At 41.7% G+C, this 26,326-nt stretch overlaps 1 protein-coding gene across 3 annotated transcripts in view; it reads left to right on the top strand.

Annotated features, from left to right (window-relative positions):
* LOC147105247 (ADP-ribosylation factor-like protein 8A) overlaps nucleotides 1–25,466 on the top strand; it is a 60,933-nt gene extending 35,467 nt beyond the window's left edge. Inside the window, exons 5-7 of one of the 3 annotated variants that reach the window (XM_086011405.1) lie at nucleotides 9,326–9,393; nucleotides 17,794–17,864; nucleotides 23,522–25,466. In XM_086011405.1, the coding sequence (XP_085867531.1) occupies nucleotides 9,326–9,393; nucleotides 17,794–17,864; nucleotides 23,522–23,571 (189 nt within the window). In that variant the 3' untranslated portion in view covers nucleotides 23,572–25,466. The other 2 variants (XM_086011404.1, XM_086011403.1) reach the window with 2 other exon arrangements.
* The last annotated feature ends 860 nt before the right edge of the window (nucleotides 25,467–26,326 follow it).

The following is a 26,326-nucleotide window of genomic DNA, read 5'->3' as shown; positions in this document are numbered from 1 at the left end:
TGTGCATGTTTCAAGCTGACGTGCCCCAAATTCAGGTTCTGGATTTACTTTAGTCTGTCAGGTACTGTTAAATGAATGTCAGATTCTCATAAATGTTCAAGATACCAATCGACTGCAACAGGACATAGAAAGGCTAGCAGAATGGACAGACAAGTGGCAGATGGAATTTAATAGAGAAGTGTGAGGTGATGCATTTTGGCAGAAGGAACAGGGAGAGGCAATATACACTTAATGGCACAGTTTCAAAGAGTGAGCAGGGACAGACGGACCTGGGAGTTAATATGCTTAGGCCCCTGAAGGTGGCAGGACATATTGGCCCAGAAATTCAGGTCGGGGGCTTCCCGCGGGTGTAAGTCCCCGACCTGCACTTACCTTGCGCGCCGGCCGTTGAGCTGTGGGCCCCCATGGAATTCCGATCCTGGGCCTGCTCCAGCTGCCGGCGCGCAGTGCTTGCGTATCCCAGGGGCACAGTTAGTTCGATGCATCCCCTGGGATCACATGGGCCATGGGGAGCCAATCGGAGCAGGGAAATGCCCATTCATAAGTTTGACAGGAAGAGCTGCCAAAATGTAGAAATACTACGGGCCCAAAAACATCACTAAATCTTCAAATAAATTTTTAAAAAACATCACATTTTTTAAATAAACTATAAATTACATGAAATAACTATTTTAAACAATAACTCAAATTTTTGAAAAAAATAATTTTAATTTCTAACAGGGCTAAAAATAAACTTACCTTTCTTTAAAGTATTTAAAAATAATAAACCTGTGGGGAAAAAAATGTTTTAATTTTAATTAATTCACCACTTACCTTGTAAAAAGCAGGCCTTTTTAAATGTGTAAATTCTGCAGACTTGCCCTCCCGGGAAAACCTGTAATAATAAAAAAATAAAAAAAATAAATAAAAAGTTCGATGCGCATGTGCAGCCTCTCCTGCGCACGCGTTTGAACTCTGAACCCCTTCTTTCAGGGGAACGGAAGTGCTGGTTTCCCGCGCATGCGCAGTGCATGCAGGAAGCCGGCACTTCCATTGGGCCTATGGGTGCGTACTCGCCCGTGGAGACCCGAATTTCTGGGCCATTGAGAGCGTGGTTAGCAAAGCATATGGGACCTTGGGCTTCATAAATGGAGGTATCGAGTACAAAAGTAGAGAAGTTATGCTGAACTTTTTATAAAGCGCTGGTTAGGCCACAACTGGAGTATTATGTCCAGTTCTGGTCACCATACCTCAGGAAGGATGTGAAGGCACTTGAGAGGGTGCAGAGGAGATTTACCAGAATGGTTCTGGGGATGGGGGAATCTTAGCTACAAGGACAGGTTGGAGAAGCTGGATTTGTTTTCATTAGAGCAAAGGAGGTTGAGGGGTGATTTGATAGAGGTATACAAGATTATGACGGGTTTGGATAGGCTAGACGGGGAAAGGCTGTTCCCACTAGTTGATGGTACAAGGATTAGGGGGACACAGATTTAAGGTTTTAGGCAAGAGATACAGGGGGGATGTGAGGAAAAACTTTTTTACGCAGCGAGTGGTGAGGACCTGGAATTCGCTGCCGACGGAAGTGGTGGAAGCGGACACACTCAATGTTTTCAAAGGGAGACTGGATAGGCACTTGAGGGAAATAAACTTGCAGGGCTATGGGATAGAGCGGGGGAATGGGACTGACTGGATTGCTCAACAGAGAGCCGGCACGGACTCGATGGGCCGAATGGCTTTCTCCTATGCTGTTATGACTCTAACAACTCTAACTGTCACTGATATTTGTCCACTAGATCTGCTGATTGATTTACTAATATGCTGCAGTGGTGATTGATCACACATCCACAGCAGGTGTATTGTTTTGTGCTTGTGCACTTGTACACATATGTGTGTGTGCACACATCTCTTTTTATATGTCTATCTAATGGTCAATCACTTGTGATATTGTACGGTGGGAGCTAAGAACTGTATAATGTTCAACTGTCATTCAAAAAGCAGACTGCAATGGGGAAATGGCTTTTCAAAGCTGAGGCTAGGCCAAAGTATTTAAAGATTAGACAGCACCAGAAAAGGTTGAGGCATCTCAATAGGCTTTTGAAATCATAGGATGGAGCTAGCTTAACGGCGGGAGGCAGAAATTTATCGAACGCTGGCAAAGTAGACATGGAGGGGAAGTCTTTTAGCCTTAATTTGTTTTGAAATCTGGGCCTAAAAAGCAGACATGACCAGGAAAGGCTGCTTTAATGGCCAGGCCATTAAAGATGGGGCTGAGGCAGGGGCAGAGGTGGGTGATGTTGTGAAGGTGGCAGTCTGCAGCCTTTGTGTTGGAATGAATATGGAATCCAAAACTCTGTTCAAGATCAAATAGGATGCCGAGGTTGCAAACCGTCTGGTTCAGCCTGCGACAGTGGCCAGGTAGGGGTTTGAATTCAGCAACGAGGTGCAGAGTTGAGAGAGTGAGGGGCGGGCAAGGATTATGGCTTTGGTCTTACCGCAGCATGTAGAGGAGGAAGCCAAGCATAGATCCATGGGGGACTCTAGCTATGATCGGGTAGTTGAGTGCAACCAAGCAAGGGCTGTCCACTGAATTGGACAACAGAGGACGGGCTGGGGGGAATATGGTGTGGTCGAGGGTGGTATAGTCGATCATGTTGAATGCTACAGATAAGGGATAATGTATCACAATCACAGACGATATAATTTGTGACTTTGGATAGGGCCGTTTTCAGTGCTGTAGCAGGGCATAAACCTGATTGGAGCGATTCAGGGTAGGGATTTGTGGGGGAAATGAGCATGGATTTGGGAGTTGACACACATTCAAGGACTTTGGAAAAGAAAAGGAGATTGTAGATGTGGCGTTGGTTTGCTCAGGCAGAGGGGGTCAAAGGTGGGTTTTTGAGGCAGGATAATGATTGTTTTGAAATACAGTACCTGAGAAGAGGGAACAATGTACAGTGTTGGCTAGCATGGAGACCAGGAAGGGACTTTGGACGATCATCTGTTTCGTGGGACCAGGGAGCAGGAGGTGGGTCTCGTGGATAAGACTCGGAGAGGGCATGTGGGGAAATGGGTGAGGAACTAGAGAGAGACATGGGTTCAGACCTAGGGCGGGGTGAGCCTGGAGGGAGGTGTAGCTTGGTTCACAAGGAGAACACAAGCTGAATGGATGGTCTCATCCTTAGTGACAAAGAAGTCAATTAGTTCTTTGTACTTGTTGGTGAGGGTGGAGGAGGTAGGGGAGTGGAGTTTGAGAGGATTGGTAGTGAAGAAAAGAAGCTGGGAGTTATCTTTACTCTCAAGGCTGATCCTTGAGTAATGGGTAGTTTTGGCAGTTCTGATGGCATTTGATGTAGTCCAGTCAGATCTGGTGATGGATGGTTAAATCAGTTGTGTGCCAGATACGCTTAAGTTGGTGCCACTTGGACTTGAGCAAAAATGGGGCTATACTAGGGCAATGACCAGGATGAGAGTGGGTAAAACTTTTGCTGGGGACAAGGGCATCCGAGCTTGACATGAGGGAGAGGCTGTGCAACTAAGCAAGGGCTGTCCACTGAACTGGACAGCAGAGGATAGGCTTGCCAGCAAAATTGAGGCCATGGAATAAAAGGGACAGTGGCAGCCTGGATACAAAATTGGCTAAGTGACAGGAAACAGAGAATAGTGGTGAACGGTTGTTTTTTGGACTAGAGGAAGGTATACAGTGGAGTTCCCCAGGGGTCAGTTCTAGGACCACTGCTTTTCTTGATAAATATTAATGACTGTGACGTGGGTGTACAGGGCACAATTTCAAAATTTGCAGAGGAGACAAAACTTGGAAGAATAGTTAGCAGTGAGGAGGAGAGTGATAGACTTCAGGAAGACATAGTGAAAAGGGCAGACACGTGGCAAATGAAATTTAACGCAGAAAAGTGTGAAGTGATGCATTTTGGTAGAAAGAATGAGGAGAGGTCATATAAACTAAATGGTACAATCCTAAAGGGGGTACATGAACAGAGACCTGGGGGTATGTGTGCATAAATCATTGAAGGTGGCAGGGCAAGTTGAGAAAGCGGTTAAAAAGGCTTACGCGATCCTGGGCTTCATAAATAGAGGTATAGAGTACAAAAGTGTGGAAATTATGATTAATCTGTATAAAACACTGGTTTGGCCCCAACTGGAATAGTGTCCAATTCTGGGCACCACACTTTAAGAAGGATGTGAAGGCCTTGGAGAGGGTGCAGAAAAGATTTACAAGAATGATTCCAGGAACGAGGGACTTCAGTTACGTTGATAGCTGGAGTAGTTCTCCTTTGAGCAGAGAAGATTGAGAGGAGATTTGATCGAGGTGTTCAAAATCATGAGGGGTCTGGACAGGGTAGATAGAGAAACTGCTCCCATTGGCAGAAGGGCCAAGAACCAGAGGACACCGATTTTAAGGTGATTTGCAGAAGAACCAAAGGCGACGTAAGAAAAAACTTCTGGAATGCACTGCTTGAAAGGGTGGTGGAGGCAGACTCAATGTTATCTTTCAAGAGAGAGTTGGATAAGTATCTGAAGGAAAACAAATTGTAGGGCTATGGGGAAAGGGGAGTGGGACTAGCTGAGAGTTAGCACAGGCTCAATGGGCTGAATGGCCTCCTGTGCTGTAACCATTCTATGATTCTAGGCGTTGGGGGGAATATGTTGTGATCGATCATGGTATGGTCGATCATATTGAATGCTACAGATACATAATGGAAGATAAAATCTAAGCAAATAGGAGTTTGAAAGTGCAGTAAATGACTTGGGGAGGGTTCTTTTCCAGCAACAGATGGATGTAGAAGGAAGTGGGTTTGGAAAAGTGTAGAAGGATGTGGGTGGTGAGGGATACAAGGAAGAGGTCAGAGATAGCTTTGTCAGTGATATAAGCCTTTGGGCGTAGAGAGGCTGTGAGATGTGATGGTTAAGGGGACAGCCATGAATATGGGTCAGAGTTTATATGGAGAGATTGTTTAGGGGGGGACAGCAGCGCAGTGGATTCAGAGAAAAGAAGGCAGGAGTGAGATGGAGATTGAAATCACTGAAGGTGAGTCGCTCAGTGTAGAGGCTAACTGACTAAAGGAGGTAGGATATCTCTGGGAGAAACTGCAAGTGGGACTTGGGAGGATGGGGTAGTAGACACAAATGGTTTTAAAGAGATGAGAGGGGTGGAACAAGGTGATGTGCTCGAAGGAGGAGGTGCCAGAAGAGTAGGGGACAGACCAAGATGTGACTTGGTTATAAGGGCCACACACTACTGCACGGTTTGGGTGGGTCAGGTGGTGGATAGTATAGTCAAGTAGGGAAATTTCTGTAAGAGGCAAGGTGTCTCCACCTGTGAGCCAAGTTTCAGTTAAAGCCAGGATGTCAAAGCGACCATCCACAATAAGGTTGTGCATTGCAAGGGCCTTGTTCACGAATGAACAGAATTTTCTGGAGGGGATATATGGAGAGATCAGTGACTGATCTATCTGTTGGCAGATTCCAAGGTGGGGTAGTGGTGGGTGGGATAAATGGAATGGGAAGAAGGTTGTTCATGTTAGCTCCCAGCAAGTACGCTGGGCAGGAGGGTTGGCAAGTGAGGAGGATGGAGCAGTTGAGGTTGCTGCTTGTAAGGAGTCAGTGACTGGTGCCTTGATGGGCTCTTCACAGTCTGCCAAGAGTGGCGCAGATGATAACTGGGGGGTTATTCAAAGGGGTTTCAAGCTTGGAACAGAAGGCAGAGGAGTAGTGGTGATTTTTGAAGGGTAGGGGTGGTAAAGTACAGCAGAGCAGAGAAATGGAAGGTGGCATGACTAAGCAACACGAAGAGGAGGCGACAGAGAAATTCCTGAGCGGATAAGAGGGAAAAAAGGGAGATAGAAGTAATTGGCTTGGTCCAAAGCAGCAGTCAAATTGTGCATGCACGTAGCTTTTAAAGGGAAGTGGACAAATATTTGAAAAAAAATTAACACGGCAGGGAATTGGGACTAAGTGGATAGCTGTATCAGAAAGCTGGGCTGTCATTTAGCTTAACTCTCTATTTGTTAGTTTCATCTTTGTCTTTGAGTTTTACAGGTTCTTTTCACCCAACTTTCCCTTTTTTTGGGGGCTACAGTTTTTTCTCATTTTTGATGAAAATAACATGATGAACACCTAACACAGCCCAAGGTTTTAAAGCTGCAATTAAAACTGACGAATGAACTTTTTTATTTGTGAAGTAGCAGTGATTCTCTTTAAGACCAGTGGCTTCTTTATGGAAGTTTGTATAAATAATTTATATCTATATATTTATATCGCTATCTATCACTCTCATGATATTTATTTTAGGTGCTTGTTCAAGTCTTTGCTACTACACTAAATTAAGAAAAGATGCAAATTTGTCCTGTTGCTGTCTGTCATAGCACCTTTGGAATTAATGGGACCAGGTTTTCCTGCCAATGGCAAGATCAGCAACTTAGACTATAAATTTAGCTGTTTAGCAATCTGATCTCCATGTCGATAAGTTCGTCCATTTGTAATTGGAATACGCCACAGCGAGGATGGTGGCGCATTAGAAACAGCGTGGCCATTTTCCCCAACTATTCCACTGAAACATCAACAAGTTAGCAATTTTAAGTTTTAAAATTGTCTTGCTGCAATTCCAAAGTGTGGTCTCGTCCAAAGTGCTACTCCCACCAGGCCGACCTCTTCTCGGTGGAATCAGTCAACCTGATTCAGTTTAGAGCGTGTCATGAATTGGAGTAGGGTGATTCCACGGGTGTTCTCAGCCTGTTCTCTGGCCTCAGACTAGACCATGTTTAATGGTTTGAGCCCTCATTTAACAAAAACCCAATCTATTAGCTATAAATCACGCCGCTGCCAGGTCACCAACATTAATTATTTTTAAGCCAAGTGGCAGCGGTGTAAAAAATGATGAGAATCCAGCAAAATACCGATCGCCATTATTTTTAGATGGTGGCGGAGCTGTGAAAATTATTTTCTAATGGTTATCAGCGCAGGGTAACGGCGGAGTGGCACAAAAGTTGTGGAAAAATATGGACGCCGTGAGTGATGGAGTAATTACTCCATAATTTCCTCTCTTGTGACATTCAAAGGTCCACACACGTAGGTGCACTGTTATAATGGTGTAAGTCTCCAGGAAAATCTGAGCCAATCTGTCATTTTAAGTAGACATTTTTTTTAAGTCTATGTACTGATGGGGTATAGTAACTTTAGATTGGATTGAATATGTAAATCCTACATATCTTTACGAACTAGCATGTTCCATGGATGTTCTCGGTATTTAACACAGGATGGGAAAGGTAATCTTGGTGATGTAATTGATGTGACTATTGGACCAGTGTATCTTGAGAGGCATAAATCAGCTTAAGCTTTGAATTACCTATTTTTGAAAACTCATTTTTAATGTCTGTTAATTACAGTTTCAAAGTACACAAGCAGATGCATTTTGAAGCTTGATTATGTATGGCTTGGAATATGGCTTAATTCTAATTAGAAGATAAATCGGAGTTTGATCTGTTGATTGTAATACATGGACTAGCTCTGCTATGTATTTTAATAAAAATTGAAGAATTGGTGTTCTGATCTCAAAGTTAAATACAAAACAGAACCTATTAAAGTAAAAAAATCAGCATGACAACTTACCTTCAAATCATTACATTCGATGACTGATACGAAGTTTATTTTCCCCATTGTGCTCAAGAAAGCATCTCTAGTATTTTTTTTAATGATTTTGCAGGTAATTGTTTAGCTCCATTATAAGTACAGTAAACTCTTGTTTAAACGGCACTTAATCATCCGGAATTCTTTAATAACCGGCAAAATAGGTAACCGGTAATCTTGCTGAATCCATCCAGCACTGGTTTTGCCGAGTCCGAGTCTCCTGCGGTGGCCGAGTTAGTCAGTGGTTTTTATTTTTGTTTGTTAAAAATCGCCTACCTCTGTTATCCAGAATTTTTCAGCAACTGGCACCATCCTGGTCCCATAGGTGCCAGATAAGAAAGAGTTTACTGTAGTTAAACATGGACAACCCTAATATACTTGAGTGTCAAGACCAGATAATGCAGAAAGACGATGGTGAAGGCAGTGTCCCAGAGCCTGAAGCTCACTGGATTACATAATGCTTGTATATTGCTGGTACAGTATTAACAACTAGCTTCTGAATTCTGATTTGCAAAAGAGACGTAGAACGGCTTGGAAAGAAGCAACGTCATTTGTGTGGTATTGTAGTTTAGGACACTTCTTTCATTTGAGATCACGGGTTGAATCCAGTCGAAACAGGATGAGGGTATAAAGTGACGTTTTGGTACTCAGTCCCAGTAGGCACAAGATTACAATACAGACCTCTCTTTTTAGTACTGTATTGAAATCTTTACGCAAGAGATCACAACTATTAAATTTACCACTGCAAAAAGGAAGATGTTAGTGGCATGTTAAAGAGGCATCAAACAAATTACTGTGGGATATCCACACAAATTGCCAGTAGAACTTAATATGGGATCAGAACCTGGTGCCAGCATGAAACTTACCATGTAGGTAGGAGGGCAGAATCTGAGACCACAGTGATTGCATTAATTGCTGACACCTACCACTCTATTCTGACTGGGAGGTCACCACACTTCATTTGGCCTCAATTTAGTAAATGCAAGTGTGGTACTAATATCCTCTTAATGTTTGGCTATATTCTTGAAACTTGCATCATCTAACTATCCTCCTCCTGGAGGTACCTATTATTTCTGGTCACCAGAACCACCAGGAAATGGTTCAGCTTATGTCAAGTGGTCTTGCATGAGTGGCTGCGCAGGGAGTAGTAAAGTACCTTGACATCCTTCGTTTATTCTTGACACCAAATTGGGAGACATGCAAGGCTGAAAATATAATTACTAAAGTTGTAAGAGCCAGGTGCCTCTTAATCAACATTTAGAATGGGACAGAAAGGCAATGGATGCTTTCTGTGTAGCCATAGACTTTAGCTGAGTAATTCCTGACTGAACCTGTTGATCTAAAAGGCTGGTTGACCGGAGGAAAGGACTAAATTTAAAATGACGTACATACATTTTTTTCTCTTGTAATTGCCTAGTTGGAGTAGATGGGAATCATTAATTTTTAATGAAAACATTTCATTTACTTTAAATGATTAATCATGGTAATGCTGAGGACAAGTTATTTGGCGGGGTGTTTGTTTGGAGGCACGTTTTATTACTGTCAGTATTTTAAATGTACCTTTCCTCGCATCGATGGATCGTTGGTGGGGGTCACACCATGTGATACAAATTCTGCTATTATAAAGATTCTGCATTGTTGCTTGTTAAATATTTTACATTGTACAATTCGAATAATAATCTGGTGAGTCTCTTGTTTCTGTTAGGTGCTAGTTCTTGGGAACAAGCGAGACCTACCTGATGCGCTGGATGAAAAAGAACTTATTGAAAAAATGTGAGTAGCATGCTTTTTTACGCTTCTGTCACATCTTCTGTTTAGCCTTCAAATACAACAGCTATTACTTGTATTTATATTGTGTCTTTAACGTAGAAAACATCCCAAAGTACTGCACACAGCCAAAATGGTTGTCAAACAGTTGTCGGTAAGTTGTGAGGTGACAGAAAGCATGGCCAAAAAGATAGGTCTTGAAGCTTTTAAAGGCAGGGAAGTTTAGAAGAGCATTCTAGAGAGTAAGTCTAATATGGCTGAAGACTTTGCCACTGCTGGTAGGGCAGGGAGGAGAGGGATGCATGGGAGGCTGTAGAAGACTGATGGCTACAGGCTAGAATATAGAACTGGAGGAGGTTGCACATCTAGATTGGGGTGAGGCCATGAAGGGACATGCAAATGAGGTTTTTGAATTCCGTGCATTGGAGGGCAACAAACCAGTGAGTTAATGGTTGACCCGCAATTTGTGGTGGAGAGGATGCTGGTGGTGGAGTTTTGGATCAGTTACAATTTTATACGGTGAAGATGGTAGACGTTAAGCCTGGCGTTACTGAAAGCATGGATATGGATTTCAGTGGAGTTCAGAAAAGAGCAGAGGCAAGTGATGTTTTAGAAGTGGCCTTGCAGGACATTCAGAATGATTATTGTTCATGCTCAGTGCGTACCTCCATGACGTTGATTAATAATCTGATAACTGAAGTTGTATGGTGAAGTTTGGTGTTAGAGAGGCATAACTAGGTGTTGTTGAGAGATACATACATAGGAGTGCAACCATGCAAGGGCAGTCCCATGAAAATGAATAGTAAAGGAGGATGGAGCGCTCTATGTATTGAATGCCTGGATGAGTGCAGCTCCAACAACACTCGAAGCTCGACACCATTCAGGATAAAGCAGCCCGCTTGATTGGCACTCCATCCACCACCTTCAACATTCACTCCCTCCACCACCGGTGCACTGTGGCTGCAGTGTGTACCATCTACAAGATGCACTGCAGCAACTCGCCAAAGCTCCTTCAACAGCACCTTCCAAACCCGCGACCTCTACCACTTAGAAGGACAAGGGCAGCAGACGCATGGGAACATCACCACCTACAAGTTCCCCTCCAAGCCACACACCATCCTGACTTGGACCTGTATCGCCGTTCCTTCACTGTCGCTGGGCCAAAATCCTGGAACTCCCTTCCTAACAGCATTGTGGGTGTACCTACACCATATGGACTGCAGCGGTTCAAGAAGGCGGCTCACCACCATCTTCTCAAGGGCAATTAGGGATGGGCACTAAATGCAGGCCGAGCCAGTGACGCCCACATCCCATCAATACATTATCCCACTTGAATATTTTTTTTTTTTAATGTGCTACAATCTGAATCACAAAGGGGGTTGTCGGTGACTTTGACCAGGATGGTGTCAGTGCAGTGGGCTGAGTGGAAGTTAGGCTTAAGGGTTTTCTCCAGAGAATTGTTTTTGAGTGAGGTGAGTACAGAACTATATAATACTATGCATTTAAGGATCTTGGAGGGGAAATGTAGTTTTTGGGGGGGTGGGGGGCGCATAAGGTCAAAGGTGAACTTTTTGAGGAGGTGGTGATCGTAGTTTTGAATGGGAGTGGAGAGAGACAGGACTGAGGTAAGGTCGTTAAGTGGTAAGAAGTTGGGTGGGGAGGATTCGAGGTTGCAGGGTAGTTATCTGGATATGAGCTGTTGAGGGTTGAAACTACAGAGTGATAAGTTGGGACTGGGGTGGGGAAAAACTAGTTGGGGGAGTTACGAATGCAGAGGAGGAGACATTGGCTGAGGCAGCTGTGCAGATGGTTTCAATCTTTGCAAAAAAAAAAGTCTTCTTGCACTGAAGGTAAAGAAGTTGGGGGAAGAGTTAGCTGCTTATTAAATGGATTCTGGGTTTGGCCTTGCCTTTCAGGAGATCCTGAAGGAGTCGGAAGACTTGGCCATGGAGATGAAGGCATCATATTGCTCAAGGTGATCAAGTCACATCTAGCGATAGGCTAGTTAAGACTTGAAACTGGAGGTGGGAATTGTTCCAAGGGAATGGAGAGTGGGAGATCATCAGTTATATAGTAAGGGTGAGGACAGCAGAGACAGAAATAAAGGAACTGTTGAAGTCAACAAAGGCAGCAATGATGTTGCAGATGGAGGTCCAGAGGAGACGGAGTTAACACAATTATGAGGGAAGTGGGAGAAGATTCTTTTGTATGATGATGATGAATGACCGTAATGGGGTTGTTGGTGAACAGGGAGATGAGGAAGTAATCCAAGAATTGTCTCGTCAATGTTTGATGCTTTAGAGGCGCTGAGGCCTCGTGATGTCAAGGTCAAAGGTTGTGGCTGTAGGTGGGAAAGTTGGTTGTATATGATGTGTGTGGACAAGGAAAGGGAGAAAGGAGAATTTGGGTAAACGTTGAAGTAATCGAAGGTAAGGAGTCACAGTGCAAAGCGAGCAGATCTAGGTGAAGAAATCACTGGGCTTGGGAAGCCTATGGGATTAAAGGGGCAGTGGTAATGTGGATATGAAATTTGGCTAAGTGACAGAAAGCAGAGAGTAGTGTTGGACGGTTGTTTTTCAAACCGGGGGGAAGTATACCGTGGTATTCCCCCAGGATATTGGGGCCACTGCTCTTTTTGATGTATATTAATGACCTGGACTTGGCTATACACAAAACTCAGAAATGTAGTAAACACTGGTTAGGCCCCAGCTGGAGTATTGTGGCCAATTCTTTAGGCAGGATGTCAAGGCCTTGGAGAGGGTGCAGAGGAGATTTACTTGAATGGTACAGCGATGTGCGACTTCAGTTACATGGAGAGACTAGATAAGATGGTATTGTTCTCCTTAGAGATGAGAAGGTTAAGGGGAGATTTAATGTGTTTAAAATTATAAAGGGTTTAATGGAGAAAATAAGGGTCAGTAACCAGAGGACACAGATTTAAGGTAATTGGCAAAAGAACCAGAGGTGAGATGAGAAATTTATATAGTGAAAAATATTTTTAATTGTGCTTTCATTATTTAAAAAATAAATTTTGTTCATTGTCTATTTTAAACGGATTTTCTTTCAAAAGTGGCGCAGGCATTTGGAAGATTAAGCACAATGAACTCTCTCTTTTTAAGGACATATAGTACTTAAATACTAAGTCAGTTTGACCAAACCTATAGTTCATGTGTACTCACATAGGCCATTCGGCCCAACCAGGCCGTGCTGGCATTTATGCTCCACACGAGCCTCCTCCCATCTTTCCTCATTTAATTCTGTCAGCATAACCCTCTATTCCTTTCTCCCTCATGCTTATCTAGCCTCCCCTTAAATGCATCTATATTATTTGCCTCAATTACTCCGTGGTAGCAGGTTCCATATTCTCACTACTCTCTGGGTAAAGAAGTTTCTTCTGAATTTCCTATTTGATTTCTTTGTGACGATCTTACATTGATGGCCTCCAGTTATGCTCTTCCCCACAAGTGGAAATATTCTCTCTCTATCCACTCTTATCAAAACAGGGATCGGTCCTTGGACCCCAGCTATTCACAATATATATTAATGATCTAGCAAAGGGAACTAGATGTAATATCTCCAAATTTGCAGACGACACAAAGCTGGGTGGGCGTGTGTGCTGTGAGGAGGAGGTCGAGAAACTACAGGATGATTTGGACAGGTTGGGTGATTGGGCAGAAGCATGGCAGATGCAATATAACGTGGATAAATGCGAGGTTATCCACTTTGGTGTCAAAAACAGGAAGGCAGATTATTATCTGAATGGCAATAGATTGGGAGAAGGGGAAGTGCAACGAGACCTGGGTGTCCTTGTGCACCAGTCGCTGAAGGTAAGCATGCAGGTGCAGCAGGCGGTTAAGAAGGCAAATGGTATGTTGGCCTTCATAGCGAGAGGGTTTGAGTACAGGAACAAGGATGTCTTGCTGCAGTTGTACAGGGCCTTGGTGAGACCACATCTGGAGTATTGTGTGCAGTTTTGGTCGCCTTATCTGAGGAAGGATATTCTTGCCATGGAAGGAGTTCAGAGAAGATTCACCAGGCTGATACCTGGGATGGCAGGAATGACGTATGAGGAGAGATTGGGTTGATTGGGCTTGTACTCGCTGGAGTTTAGAAGAATGAGAGGGATCTCATTGAAACTTATAAAATTCTGGCAGGACTGGACAGACTAGATGCAGGGAGGATGTTCCCGATGGACGGGGAATCCAGAACCAGGGGTCACAGTCTAAGGATAAGGGGTAGGCCTTTTAGGACAGAAATGAGGAGGAATTTCTTCACCCAGAGAGGGGTGAACCTGTGGAATTCTCTACCACAGAAGGCAGTAGAGGCCAATTCATTAAATATATTCAAGAAAGAGTTGGATATATTTCTTAAGGCTAAAGGGATCAAGGGGTATGGGGAGAAAGCAGGGACCGGGTACTGAACTTGGATGATCAGCCATGATCGCATTGAATGGCGGAGCAGGCTCGAGGGGCCGAATGGCCTACTCCTGCTCCTATCTTCTATGTAAAACCTTTCATAATTTTAAAGACCTTTATTAGGTCACCCCATAGCCTTTTTTCAAGTGAAAAGAGACCCAGCCTGTTCATCCTTTCTACATTTCTGGTATCATCCTTGTAAATCTTCTCTGCACCCTCTCCAATGCCTCTATATCCTTTTTATAATATGACCAGAATTAATGGAACATAAGAACATAAGAAATAGGAGCAGGAGTAGGCCAATTGGCCCCTCGAGCCTGCTCCGCCATTCAATAAGATCATGGCTGATCTGATCCTAACCGCCAATCCACTATCACAGAACCATCTCCTGAATCTAACAGAATTAGACACACGAAATAGGAGCAGGATCAGGCTACACGGCCCCTGGGCCCGCTCCGCTACCCACAGGGCCATGACCGATCCGAACCTAGACTCATGTCCAAATTCCTGCCCGCTCCCCGTAACCCTCAATTCCCTTTACTTCTAGGAAACTGTCTATTTCTGTTTTAAATTTATGTAATGATGTAGCTTTTTGGGGCAGCATATTCCATGGACCTACCACCCTCAGTGAAGTAGTTCCTCCTCATCTCAGTTTTGAAAGAGCAGCCCCTTATTCTAAGACTATGCCCCCTAGTTCTAGTTTCACCCATCATCGGGAACATCCTCCCCGCATCCACCCGATCCAACCCCTTCACAATCTTATGTTTCAATAAGATCACCTCTCGTTCTTCAGAACTCCAATGAGTAGAGTCCCAATCTACTCAACCTCTCCTCATATGTCCATCCCCGGGATTAACCGAGTGAACCTTCTTTGTACTGACTCGAGAGCAAGTATGTCCTTTCTTAAGTATGGACACCAAAACTGTACGCAGTATTCCAGGTGCGGTCTCACCAATACCTTGTATAACTGAAGCAATACCTCCCTATTTTTATATTCTATCCCCCTAGCAATGAAAGCCAACATTCCATTGGCCTTCTTAATCACTTGCTGCACCTGCATACTAACCTTTTTGAGTTTCGTGCACCAGGACCCCCAGATCCCTTTGTACTTCAGTACTTTCCAGTTTCTTGCCATTAAGATAATAACTTGCTGTATGATTTTTTTTCCTGCCAAAGTGCATAACCTCACACTTTCCAGTATTGTATTCCATCTACAGTGTATGCAGTGCTGCAAGTGTGGTCTAACCAAGGTTCGATACAAGTTTAGCATAACTTCACTACTTTTCAATTCTATCCCTCTATAAATAAACACTAGTGACTGGTTGGTTTGCTTTTTTACGGCCTTGTTAACCTGTGTCGCTACTTTTAGTGATTTGTGTATTTGTACTCTGAGATCCCCTTTGCTCCCCTACCCCACCCAGACTCGTGACCTCCCTATTCTTCCTACCAAAATGTAATACCTCACATTTATCTGTTGAATTTAATTTGCCAATTATATAGCCCATTCTGCAAGTTTATTAATGTCCTCCTGTAATTTGTTGCAGTCCTCCTCCGTATTAACTATTTCCCCCCCCACCACCCCCCAACCAATTTGGTGTCTTCTGCAAATTTAGAAATTGTATTTTTGATTCCAAAGTCTAAATCATTAATATAAATTGTGAACAACAGTGGTCCCAGCACTGATCCTCGTGGAACACCACTACCCACCTTCTGCCACTCTGAATAGCTACCCTTTACTCCTACTCTCTGTTTGTATCTTGCCTACTCTCTGTTTGTATCTTGCCATACAAACATTTACCCTGTTCCTTATGTAAGCGTTATTCTGAACAGTTAACTACCTGAATCTCAAAATGAACATTCGCCTCTAAACTGCTTTGCTCTTTGTGAATTATGAAACAGTTTGTTACATTAAATAGTATTTTTGTAAAAAAACACATTTGGTGTTTCACAGCTTGCTATTGGCAGATTTCTGTGGGAGAATTATGAAACACTAACTCGAGTGATAACTTTTTGAAAATCTCATTTTTTAGGACCGTCAGCTGTTCTAGTAGTTCTGGCATCTGAGATGCATTGTAGTGGAGGCAGCCCCGGTGTGGAGTTAAGCGCCTCCTGGTGGTAACTCAAAAGCTTTAACATTCAGACCAGAATTTACAGTGATGTCATGGGAACTGAGCATTTCTACTTTGGAGCACATATCTCAAACACCTCAGAGCATGTTCTGATGTCTGGATTTGCCATGTTTTGCAGAACTGCACACTGAATTTTAAATCAAGCTTGTAGGTTTAAAAAGAAAACTCTTGGTGTACAATTACCAATAAAAGTATTCTACATGTTAATCTGCAGGGAACCGCTTCTTTTAAATGAGTAGATAACTCATTACCTCACAAATTAAAAAAAATCATCAGTGCCCATGAAAAGAGTAAGCTCTTTATAGATAGACTTCGTGCATTTGTGTACCAAACTAATCTTCCCTTTGGCTTGGCACCTGTTCCTTGGGCCTTGAGACATTTTTCTATGTTAAAGTTGTATAAAATCAAGTTGTTGTACTGGTCAACAGTCAAGTAGATATTCCTAATTTAGTATCTAATTGCTCATCCTTTAGTAGTTGAAGCCAAGGGTGCTTATTTCCACCTCCGTAACCTCGCCCAACTCCACCCCTGCCTCAGCTCATCTGCTGTTGAAACCCTCATCCATGCCTTTGTTACCTCCTAGATTTGACTATTCCAACACACTCCTGCTCGGCCCCCATCTTCCACCCTCCATAAACTTAAGCTCATCCAAAACTCTGTTGCCAGTGTCCTGACTTGCACCAATACCCATTCACCCATCACCCTTGTGCCCGCTGACCACATCGGCTCCTGGTTAAGCAACGCCTTGATTTAAAAAAAAATTCTCAACCTTGTTTTCAATCCCCTTCGTGGTCTCGACCCTCCCTATCTCTGCAACCTCCTCCAGCCCTACAACCCTCCGATCTCTGCGCTCCTCCAATTCTGGCCTCTTGCGCATCCCTGATTTTCATCACTCCACCTTTGGCGGCCATGCCTTCAGCTGCCGAGGCTTTAAGTTCTGGAATTCCCTCCCTAAACCTCTCCACCTCTCTACCTCTCTTTCCTCTTTTAAGATGCTACTTAAATCCTACCTCTTCTGCCCTAATATGTCCTTGCGTGGCTCGATGTCAAATTTAGTTTGATAATGCTCCTGTGAAGTGCCTTGGTCTGTTTTACTACATTAAAGGCACTACATAAATGCTGCTTGTTGTTGTAATGCATGTCTGAAGTTTGTCATTATTTCTGTTTTCTGTGATAACTAGTTTGTCGTTATTTTAAATTCTTCCATCCATTCTTGCCACAACTGAACTAACGTGCATAAGCCAAATTGTGTTAATTCGTGTTGCTGGGCTGGGGTGTTCCCTTCATTTCAAAGTGATTCACAACTAAAACAAATTCTGATCCATCCCCTTTTTCAGAGCTGATTACTTTAATGAGAATTCCTGAAATGCATGTTGTGGAGTCATGCATATATAATGAAGCTTTGGAATTGAAAACATTTTACAAATATGCAATAGAATATGCCCCATGTTGGATGGAACAAAAATGGCAGTGTTCTGCTGTTTTGTTACTCCTACCTCATTAATTATTTAAATGCAAAACCTTGCAGGAAGAAAAACAAAACAAATATTCATTTGCACTTAATTTAAAATATTAGTTTTTGCATATCTTTAGTTATAGGTACCTTTTTCAAAAAGGAATCTTGTTTTTATCAATTTTTATTAAAAGATTGTTTAGTTAACCATTATAAAACAAAGTTATTTTATAACCTGTTAAACTGCAATAAGATTTAAAATTTTCTGCTAAGTTAATTCCACAGGCCTTCCACTAGTGTATATAGCTGTTCATATTGCATTTTTGGTGTGGACATTGCTCGTTGCATTATTAGTACTTAAATTTTTTTTGTTTAAATATTAAATTTGCCCTTTGTTTCATTATACTAGGAACCTGTCTGCTATCCAAGACAGAGAAATCTGTTGCTACTCCATCTCCTGCAAGGAAAAGGATAACATAGGTAAGTGCTTGTGGGCAAATTAAAGAACACTTGACAGTCACCTATCAGGGAATTGAGGATAGGCAGGTCATTAGAAAAATAAAGCTGCAGATTGAGTCCTTTGATCAGCCTGCCTGTTCTCCATTCAGTGGTGCAAGACAGCTGGAGTCTAGTTTTGCTGTTCAGTCAGGCCATGGCCACGTTTTGTAAGAGGATTTTTTTCTTCTCCCTTCTGCTTTCATTTGCCAATAATTTGGGGACTTTGCATTCAGTGCAAATTTGGAAAAGAGAGGGCACAGTAAAATGGGGTGAAAGATGAGAAGAACCAGGACATATTGTGTACAGCAGCACAAAAGGCACCCACAAAAGCTAGTTGTAATCATTGTGAAAGGTGTTTTTAAAAAAAAACATAATTCTGTTTCTCAGAAGCCATTTGACTGGGTAATCTATGTCTAATCGTCTTGTTTCTAGCTCCAAAAGTTTAATTTCAGTTCCTGTAAGTAAGCCTCGTCCCCATAAATCTGAAAGTTACACCTTTTTAATAATCTACTGTTATCGAGTTGCAGGACCCCCATAGGGTTAACGGCTATCCTACTTGCAGTACTAAATTAAATGCACTTTTGTGCTATCCTGTGCACTCAATTCAAATATTTCATATTAAATGGAATTTTGAAGCATAAATGAATTCAGAAAATATTAATACAGCTCTACACAAATACAATAAGCAGCTTGTAACAGGTTGCGTATCATTTTTCAAGAAATGTCTTTGGATAGTAGTCTGTAGTTTTGCCTATCTTTGGCTTCTTGCCTAATTTTGGTGCCTATTGGTTGGAATTGAATCAAGATATAAGCCTCGCATTGGAGTCCTTCTGACAAATCACAGACCAATACATGAACTGCTGAACAACCACCCATTTTTATATAATATCTTTAATGTAGAAAATGTCTTGAGATGCCTCGTAGAGGATTAGCACGCACCGAGCAGTAGTGGAAAATAGGAGAGATGACCAACAGCATTATCAAAAAGATATGTTTTGAAGAGGCTTTTAAAAGCATCGAGAGAGGTACGAGGTGGAGCCGTTTAGGGAGAGTACCCCAGAGTATAGGGCCAAGATGGCTGAAAGTTGTGCCACTGATGGGGGAGTGGCAGAAGTAAAGTACACAGAAGGTCAGAGTCTGAGGACTGAAGGATACGGGTTGGAACGTAATTCTGAAAGAGGTTGTAGAAGGTGGAACCAGTTTAATTGAAAGTACATAAGAGCAGACCTGGGGAGGTGGACCATAGAGGAGATGCAGTGGAGCAGGAAGATGGGGTCAACCCTGTTGAAAAGCTGAGGTCATTGGAGGGATAGTATGCAACAAAGGATGCTTTTTGACCAGTCTTGCTGCAATGGGCAGCATGAAAAGTGAATAAAGGGAGTTGAATACTGAATTAGGAATTAGATCTGGGAGGTGACAACAGCTTCAAGGACCTTAGAGGATGGACCGGTCAAGGGTGGGCTTTTGAAAGGAAGAGGCAAGGACCGATAGTTGAATGGTCAGAAGTTGGAGGCTGAGGGGTCAAGGTATTAGGAAATAGAACTCCGAGCAGATGAGCCTATTGAGTGTGAGGGGGAAGGAAGGGGAGAAGCTACCTTCAGTTTTTGGCATTGTGTTTTCCGAGCCTTCTGTTCTAGGAAGGCTCAATATCTACTTTTCTGCATAAGAAAATAATGATGTTTGCATTTGGATTCTTGTAGATAGATTCCTCAGTAAACAGAATGTGCTTAATTCAAATCTGAAATATTACTATATCATAATGTGTACTTGTTCCATAGCTCCACTCAGTTTTTATAATACACAACCCATTAGTTTGTTCATAATTGATTCAAGAAATGTTGCTATCTACATCAATGTAACCATCAGCAGTGCCACATTCTGACACTAGCAGAGTTCACGCATTTGTAACAAACTTTGCTGCTGGAATTCATGTGTGATTGCGTTGTGGCGGTACAATTGAAAAATCTATTTTGTTTTATCAATTTTGGGGTTTTAATTGAGGGGAAACAATTGTACTATTCTATAATCTTGTAGCGGGCTGATGCCCAACTACATCTTTCTGATGCAGAGAATGGACTCTGGCATTGAGAGAGTCTGGTATTTATATAGTGTCTTGTCTCAAAAGTTCCCCAAAGTGTTTCACAGGCAATAAATTATGAAGTGCAGCCACTGTTACCTAGGGAACCGTTGCAGCCATTTTGCACACAGCAAGATCCTGCAATGTGATGAATGACTGTTGATTTGATGGTTGAAGGAAGAACATTGGCCAGAGCACTGGAAGAAGTCCCTGCTCCTTTTCAAATAATGCCATGGGATCTTCACCTAAATCAACGGAGCAGACAGATGGGGCCTCATTTTAACATCTAATCCGAAGGATTACACAGGATATATGGCACAGAAAAGGGCCTTTCGGCCCAACCAGTCCATGCCGGCGTTTATGCTCCACTTGAACTCCCTCCCGTCTTTCCTCATCTAAATCTATCAGCATAACCCTCTATTCCCTTCTCCCTCATATGCTTGTCTAGCCCTCCCCTTAAATGCATCTATACTATTTGCTTCAACCGCTCTCTGTGGTAGCGAGTTCCACATTCTCACCACTCTTTGGGTAAAGAAGTTTCTTCTGAATTTCCTATTGGATTTCTTGGTGACTATCTTATATTGATGGCCTCTAGTTATGCTCTTCCCCACAAGTGGAAACATTCTTTCTGTATCCACTCTATCAAAACCTTTCATAATTTTAAAGACCTCTATTAGGTCACCTGCAGCCTTTTTCCAAGAGAAAAGAGACCCAGCCTGTTCATCCTTTCCTGATATGCATACCCTCGCATTTCTGGTATAATTCTTGTAAATCTTCTCTGCACCACCTCCAGTGCCTCTGTATCCTGATGGTCAGTGCTGAAAATAACGAACCACTTGTCTTTCCATTGTCCAATCTATTGATCTTTCTGTGGTGATTTGGCATCATTTGTTTTACAGATGAGGAATTAACTTCTGTTTAAAGGATAGCCTAGTCAGCAGTGAGACACAGGTTATTGATGGATACGAGAAGAAGAATTAGTATCATGCCTCTCTAAGATTACATGGCTGCTGGTGGGGTGGACAACATTGGGGTCATGATGCTTATTTGCAAAAATGGTTGTATGGGACAGGCTTGATTGACCAGCTGTTTTTTTTTTTCCTGTCCATCAGTTTTATATGTTCGCACAGGGACGAAAGGGAGGGGAATAGTGCCAAATGAGAGAGGACCATTTTCAATGTCAGCAAACCAAGTACAGCTTCAGTGTATTTATATGATCAAGGATAAGTACTAAATAAGCCCCTTTCATCTCCTCATAAAACTTGCACAGAAAACATTTTATGTGGCTGCTGCAGTATTCCAATTTTGTTTTAAAAATTCCACTTGATATCTGTCCTTTTATTTTTCGTCTCAGTTTGGCTTTTCAGCACTGCAGTTGAAGGTGAACCAAAATATAGGAATTCCATGGAGCCCCTCTTTGCTGTACTGTGTAGGATGCAGTACATAATAGGCAATCCACTAATCCAGGGCTATGGCCCAATTAAGTTCATATTTTTCTTGAAAGTCCAGACAGGCATATTTGAAGGTGAGGTGCTTTTTTTTTTTCCTATACTCTCCTTCCCTGGACTACAGGAAACTTTTTTTTATCTGGCACGGACGGGACCGACGTGGTGCTGGTTCATCAAAAATTCCGGATAACCGAACGCTATAGTAAAAGATAGGGAGAGCCGACTGCTCCGTATGAAGCAACAAACCCTGTTGCTTAGCAACAACTGTAGAACAATGAACACAAGTTTCAAGCGTCTCTGTAGCTTAGCAACAGCTGCAGCCACACCCTTGCACAGCACAGATGGAAGAAGGCAAATAAATATGAAGTAAAACCTACTCCTGAATTTTGCCAGTTAACCAAGATTTCCGGTTATTTAGGTGCCGGTAAATCAAAAGTTTCCTGTATTAATCTTTTTTTTTAACCACTCTAGTAGATGAGCTGTGAACTTCAGCCTTGTGGCTGTTGCTTAGTTTGCTTTTAATAGTTGACCTGATGTACAATAAAGGCAGATTCCACTGTAATATGTCATAATCCACAAGGTGGGATGTGTTGTTAGGCAGTAAATATATTGAGGGGCTGAGAAAACATAAACCAATGGATGCTGAACTCTGATTCATCAACTGCATTTTGATCCTGTGATAAAGCTCAATAATAGCAGTAATGTATTCATTAACCGAGGGGCCTTTCCAAAACTTGTCATTTCAACTATGTATGTTAGTGCACTAGGGATGAATTAGATTCATAATGCCCAATAAGCCACTTTTTTTATTAAATTTAAAAACTGATGAGGGTGAAAACTGTGACTTTTTTAAAAGAGTGTAGTGATAAAGCCTCAAAGAATAAATTGTTTATAAATTTTTATTGTAATTTTTTATACAGTTGGCTGTGTGTGCACTAATCAATAGATTGAATTCCAGTTAATGTATTTTTTAAAGTTTAAGACTATATACATTGGCAGGGCTGTAGCAATGTCTGTTGGAAGAGGCTACATAATTTTAACAAGACAGCAGTGGGTAATGAAGGAGGTTATAATTTGCAAGTAATATTTAAATGAAAATGGTTCATGTTTGAGGTTGGGATTAATTAATGCACTGTGTAATCAGTCAGAATTGCTGTTGGTGTTCTCAATTACACTTGGCTTTCAGTGATATTTTATATTTAAAAAAAAAAAAAAGTGGAATTTTATACCACTTGCACTTCTAATTAGTAAACCGTGAGGAAGATGGTAATAGACTTCAAGAAGACATAGACAGGCTGGTGGAGTGGGTGGACACATGGCTGATGAAATTCAATGCAGAGAAGTGGGAGGTGATACATTTTGGTAAGAAAACTGAGACTGCACACTAAATGGTACAATTTTAAAGGGGGTGCAAGAACTGAGACCTTGGGGTACTTGTGCACAAATCTTTGAAGGTGGCAGGACAGGTTAACAAAGCAGTTAATAAAGCGCATGGGATTCTAAATAGAGGCATAGAGTACAAAAGCCAGGAAGTTATGCTAAATCTATATAAAACACTAGTTCGGCCCCAGCTGGAGTATTGTGTCCAATTCTGGGCACCACACTTTAGGAAGGATGTGAAGGCTTTGGAGAGGGTACAGAAGAGACTTACTAGAATGGTTCCAGAGTTGACGGATTACAGTTGCATGGATCGACTGGAGAAGCTGGAGTTGTTCCCCTTAAAGCAGAGAAGGTTAAGAGGAGATTTGATAGAGGTGTTTAAAATGATGAAGGGTTTAGATTGAGTAAATAAAGAGAAACTGTTTCCAGTGGCTGGAGGGTCGATAACCAGAGGGCACAGATTTAAGGTGATTGGCAAAAGAACCAAAGGCGACATGAGGAAAAACTTTTTTATGCAACGAGTGGTTAAGATTTGGAATGCACGGCCTGATAGGGTGGTGGAAACAGATTCAACAGTAGCCTTCAAAAAGGAATTGGATAAATACTTGAAGAAAATATTGCAGGGATATGGGGGAGGAGTGGGACTAACTGGATTGCTCTTCGATGGGCTGAATGGCCAACTTCTGTGCTGTACTATTCTATGATTCTAATTTTTGTTTGCAAATTAATTTCAGATATAACACTACAGTGGCTCATTCAACACTCAAAGACCAAACGTAGCTGAGAGCAAGGATGTTGATTTCTTGCTCATACCCAGGACCTGCCATAGTTAACCCCGACCTCCTTCCGTGGAAAGAAAGTTTAGAAAGCTGTCCAACAACAGAGGTCAAATTAATGTTTTTATCATGAGAGTGTACAATATTATTTTGCACTTTTTTTTTTGTTTTTTTATGTTTTTATATAATCGGAGTTACTAAATTTGACCTTGTGAAACTTAATACTTTACCCACTGTCAGTTTGAAAGGGGTTTTGTTATATAAATGGGACGTTTTTATTTTTAATATGCATTCTTATAAAGCCCCATTATAGGATGGAACTCTTCTCCCAGAATGCCACAGTTGCTATTGAGGAAGCATATTTACATTCCATTGCATCAACTGAGCATGCTCAGGGGATTCATGCAGTGGCCCAATTGTAACAGAGTAAATGTACATTTGTTTCATTACTCCACCTAACGAGCCTAGTCTTGTTATTTGCACCTCAAAAATAATTGTGGGTAGTCTGGAGCTGCTCGGTACGGTGGCTAACATATTTATAAAAATAAATGTCAAAGCAGGTTATCTACAGAGAAGCCATATCTCTTGTATCTTTAATTGTGAGACAATTTAGATGTCATGCCCAGTCGATGAATGTCTGTTACTGGTAAATGATGGAGAGAGATGATATGTGGTCATTGTATAATCTGCCATACACATAGGTAGTGAATGTTTTACTGATTCACTGCAAAAAAAACTTTCAACACCCCTCCAATAATCTAGTGATTAGCATTAGCAAATGCCAGATATCAGTAGCTTTGAATATGCACTCAACAAACATCTGAAGTTGGTAAATGATGGCAGTTTACAATTACTGCAAACCTAATGGGGGAAGATATTAAAGAGCGTAATATAGCCTTGAGTTCAGGTATGTATGATTAATTTTACTCTTCAATTGTGGCTCTAGCCTTGAGACTATATATATTCTGTTACTCAAAAGCCTGCTATTCAGTTGTTTAAGTCATTTCCAACAATTGACAAACGGTGGACTACACTGAGAAACTTTATTTATCGAGTTGCAGTTTGGTATCTCTCTCTGTTATTTGGCATGTAAAATGAGCATTGTGACCTCGTAAGGGTTAGCACTATCACTAGTCCAGCAAAGAGGCTTGAACTAGCTTTCACTGATATCCTTGCCACATACAGTAAATTGTGTTCATGCTTGATAGCTGAAATCTGATTTGAAGATTTTTTTGATATGCATGTATTTTTTTAAAAGCGCCATTAAAGCATAGAAAACTACTCAGGATGGGGAAATGAGACAAGCTACTACTATCCACTTTTAAATTTTTCTTGCTTTTTTGCCTGCATGTTTCCTTAAGTGTTTAAACTGCTGCTGATTTAATAGCACATCCCTATAGTTGCACATTGAAGTATTTTTACTTTTGACAGGTAACATAACAGGTGATAAGCTTGTTTTTTTTTGTTGTGACTTGCCTTTTAATAAGTTTACAATCTGTTTTCAATTGCAGTTTTGTACATACAGATTTAAACCAAATCGTTGAAATTTTTAAAACATACAAATAAATTTGTGATAAATATTGTACTAGATAGTAATTTGCTTAAATACAGGTACTTGGCTGTAAAAGCTAATGGTTAGCAGTGTTTGCTATTGTATAAGGAGAATGACGGACTAATAGCTTGTAGTGTGTTTTTCTTGAACTGTAACTGGTTTTAAGTGAATCCTTTATCCTGCAGTTTTAAGAAATCAATAAATAATTGAAGTTAATGCATACTGTGTCATATATAATAGCTTGTTGACTCGTACAGTCAACTTGTCAAATATTTGTCCTGCAGGTGATTAGTGTACTGTTGCTCTTGTCATTTGATGAAGCTAGTGCTGTAATAAATACATCCACACACATTCTGTCTCTTTTCTTGTCATTTCACACAAATAATGTGTTTTTATTTCCCTTGCGGTGTATGCAACATTTTTACGTCAGTTACTTTACAGTTTTATTCTTAACAAAAGTTAGTCTAAATTTAGGCACTTTGGATGCATTGGTAAGTTTGGCCTTGGCTCAGACTTGGTAGAAAGTTTGGGATCATGTAATTTTGCTAGTTGGTTTAAAGGGTATACAAACACTTCATACGGTCTGATTATAGACCTTGTGCTCAAGTCCTGTATCATGCGATTAGATGTATTTTGACTCTTGTTTTGTTAGCTTCTATTCCTAGACTTGCTGAGTCTTCAGTGCCTTAAGTACAATAATGGACATTGAGCCAAGGAAGGAGATATTGGGGGTTACCGAAACCTTGATCCAATAGGTGGGTGTCGATGAGAGCCTTAAAAGAGGAGACGGAGATAAAGAAACAGAGGAATTTGAGTGTGGCCCATGGTGACTGAAGACATAGCCGCCAATGGTGGAGCAAAGGGAGGAGGAATTCACAAGCTGGCGTAGTACCATTGTCCTTGTAGACAGGATACATAGGGCAATGGAGGACAATTTAACTCTTAAGAGGACACCAAAAGCAGACAGAGCATATTGAATGCTGGAGCTAGAAAAGATTGAAGCAGATGTTGTGGAGCGGAGGAGGGGCATGGTAGACAGCAGTTTGAGTGTAGACAGTGATGTAAAAAGGCAAGCAGAACATTAGGATATAGCTACTTCAAAGTAATGACAATGAAAAAAATTAGGCTGGGAAATGGGGTAATGTGCCTCAGAATTGTACACAATTGCCAGGCGTCTTGAGAATAAAATAAGAGTCTAGAGGTTTATTCCA

The sequence above is a fragment of the Somniosus microcephalus genome, chromosome 18 (genome assembly GCF_052327205.1).
Source record: "Somniosus microcephalus isolate GS21.2 chromosome 18, FLI_Smic_1.0, whole genome shotgun sequence".
In the NCBI taxonomy this organism is placed as follows: Eukaryota; Metazoa; Chordata; class Chondrichthyes; order Squaliformes; family Somniosidae; genus Somniosus; species Somniosus microcephalus.
Note: the sequence above shows the minus strand (reverse complement) of the source record. Positions and strands in the feature narration are given on the sequence as shown.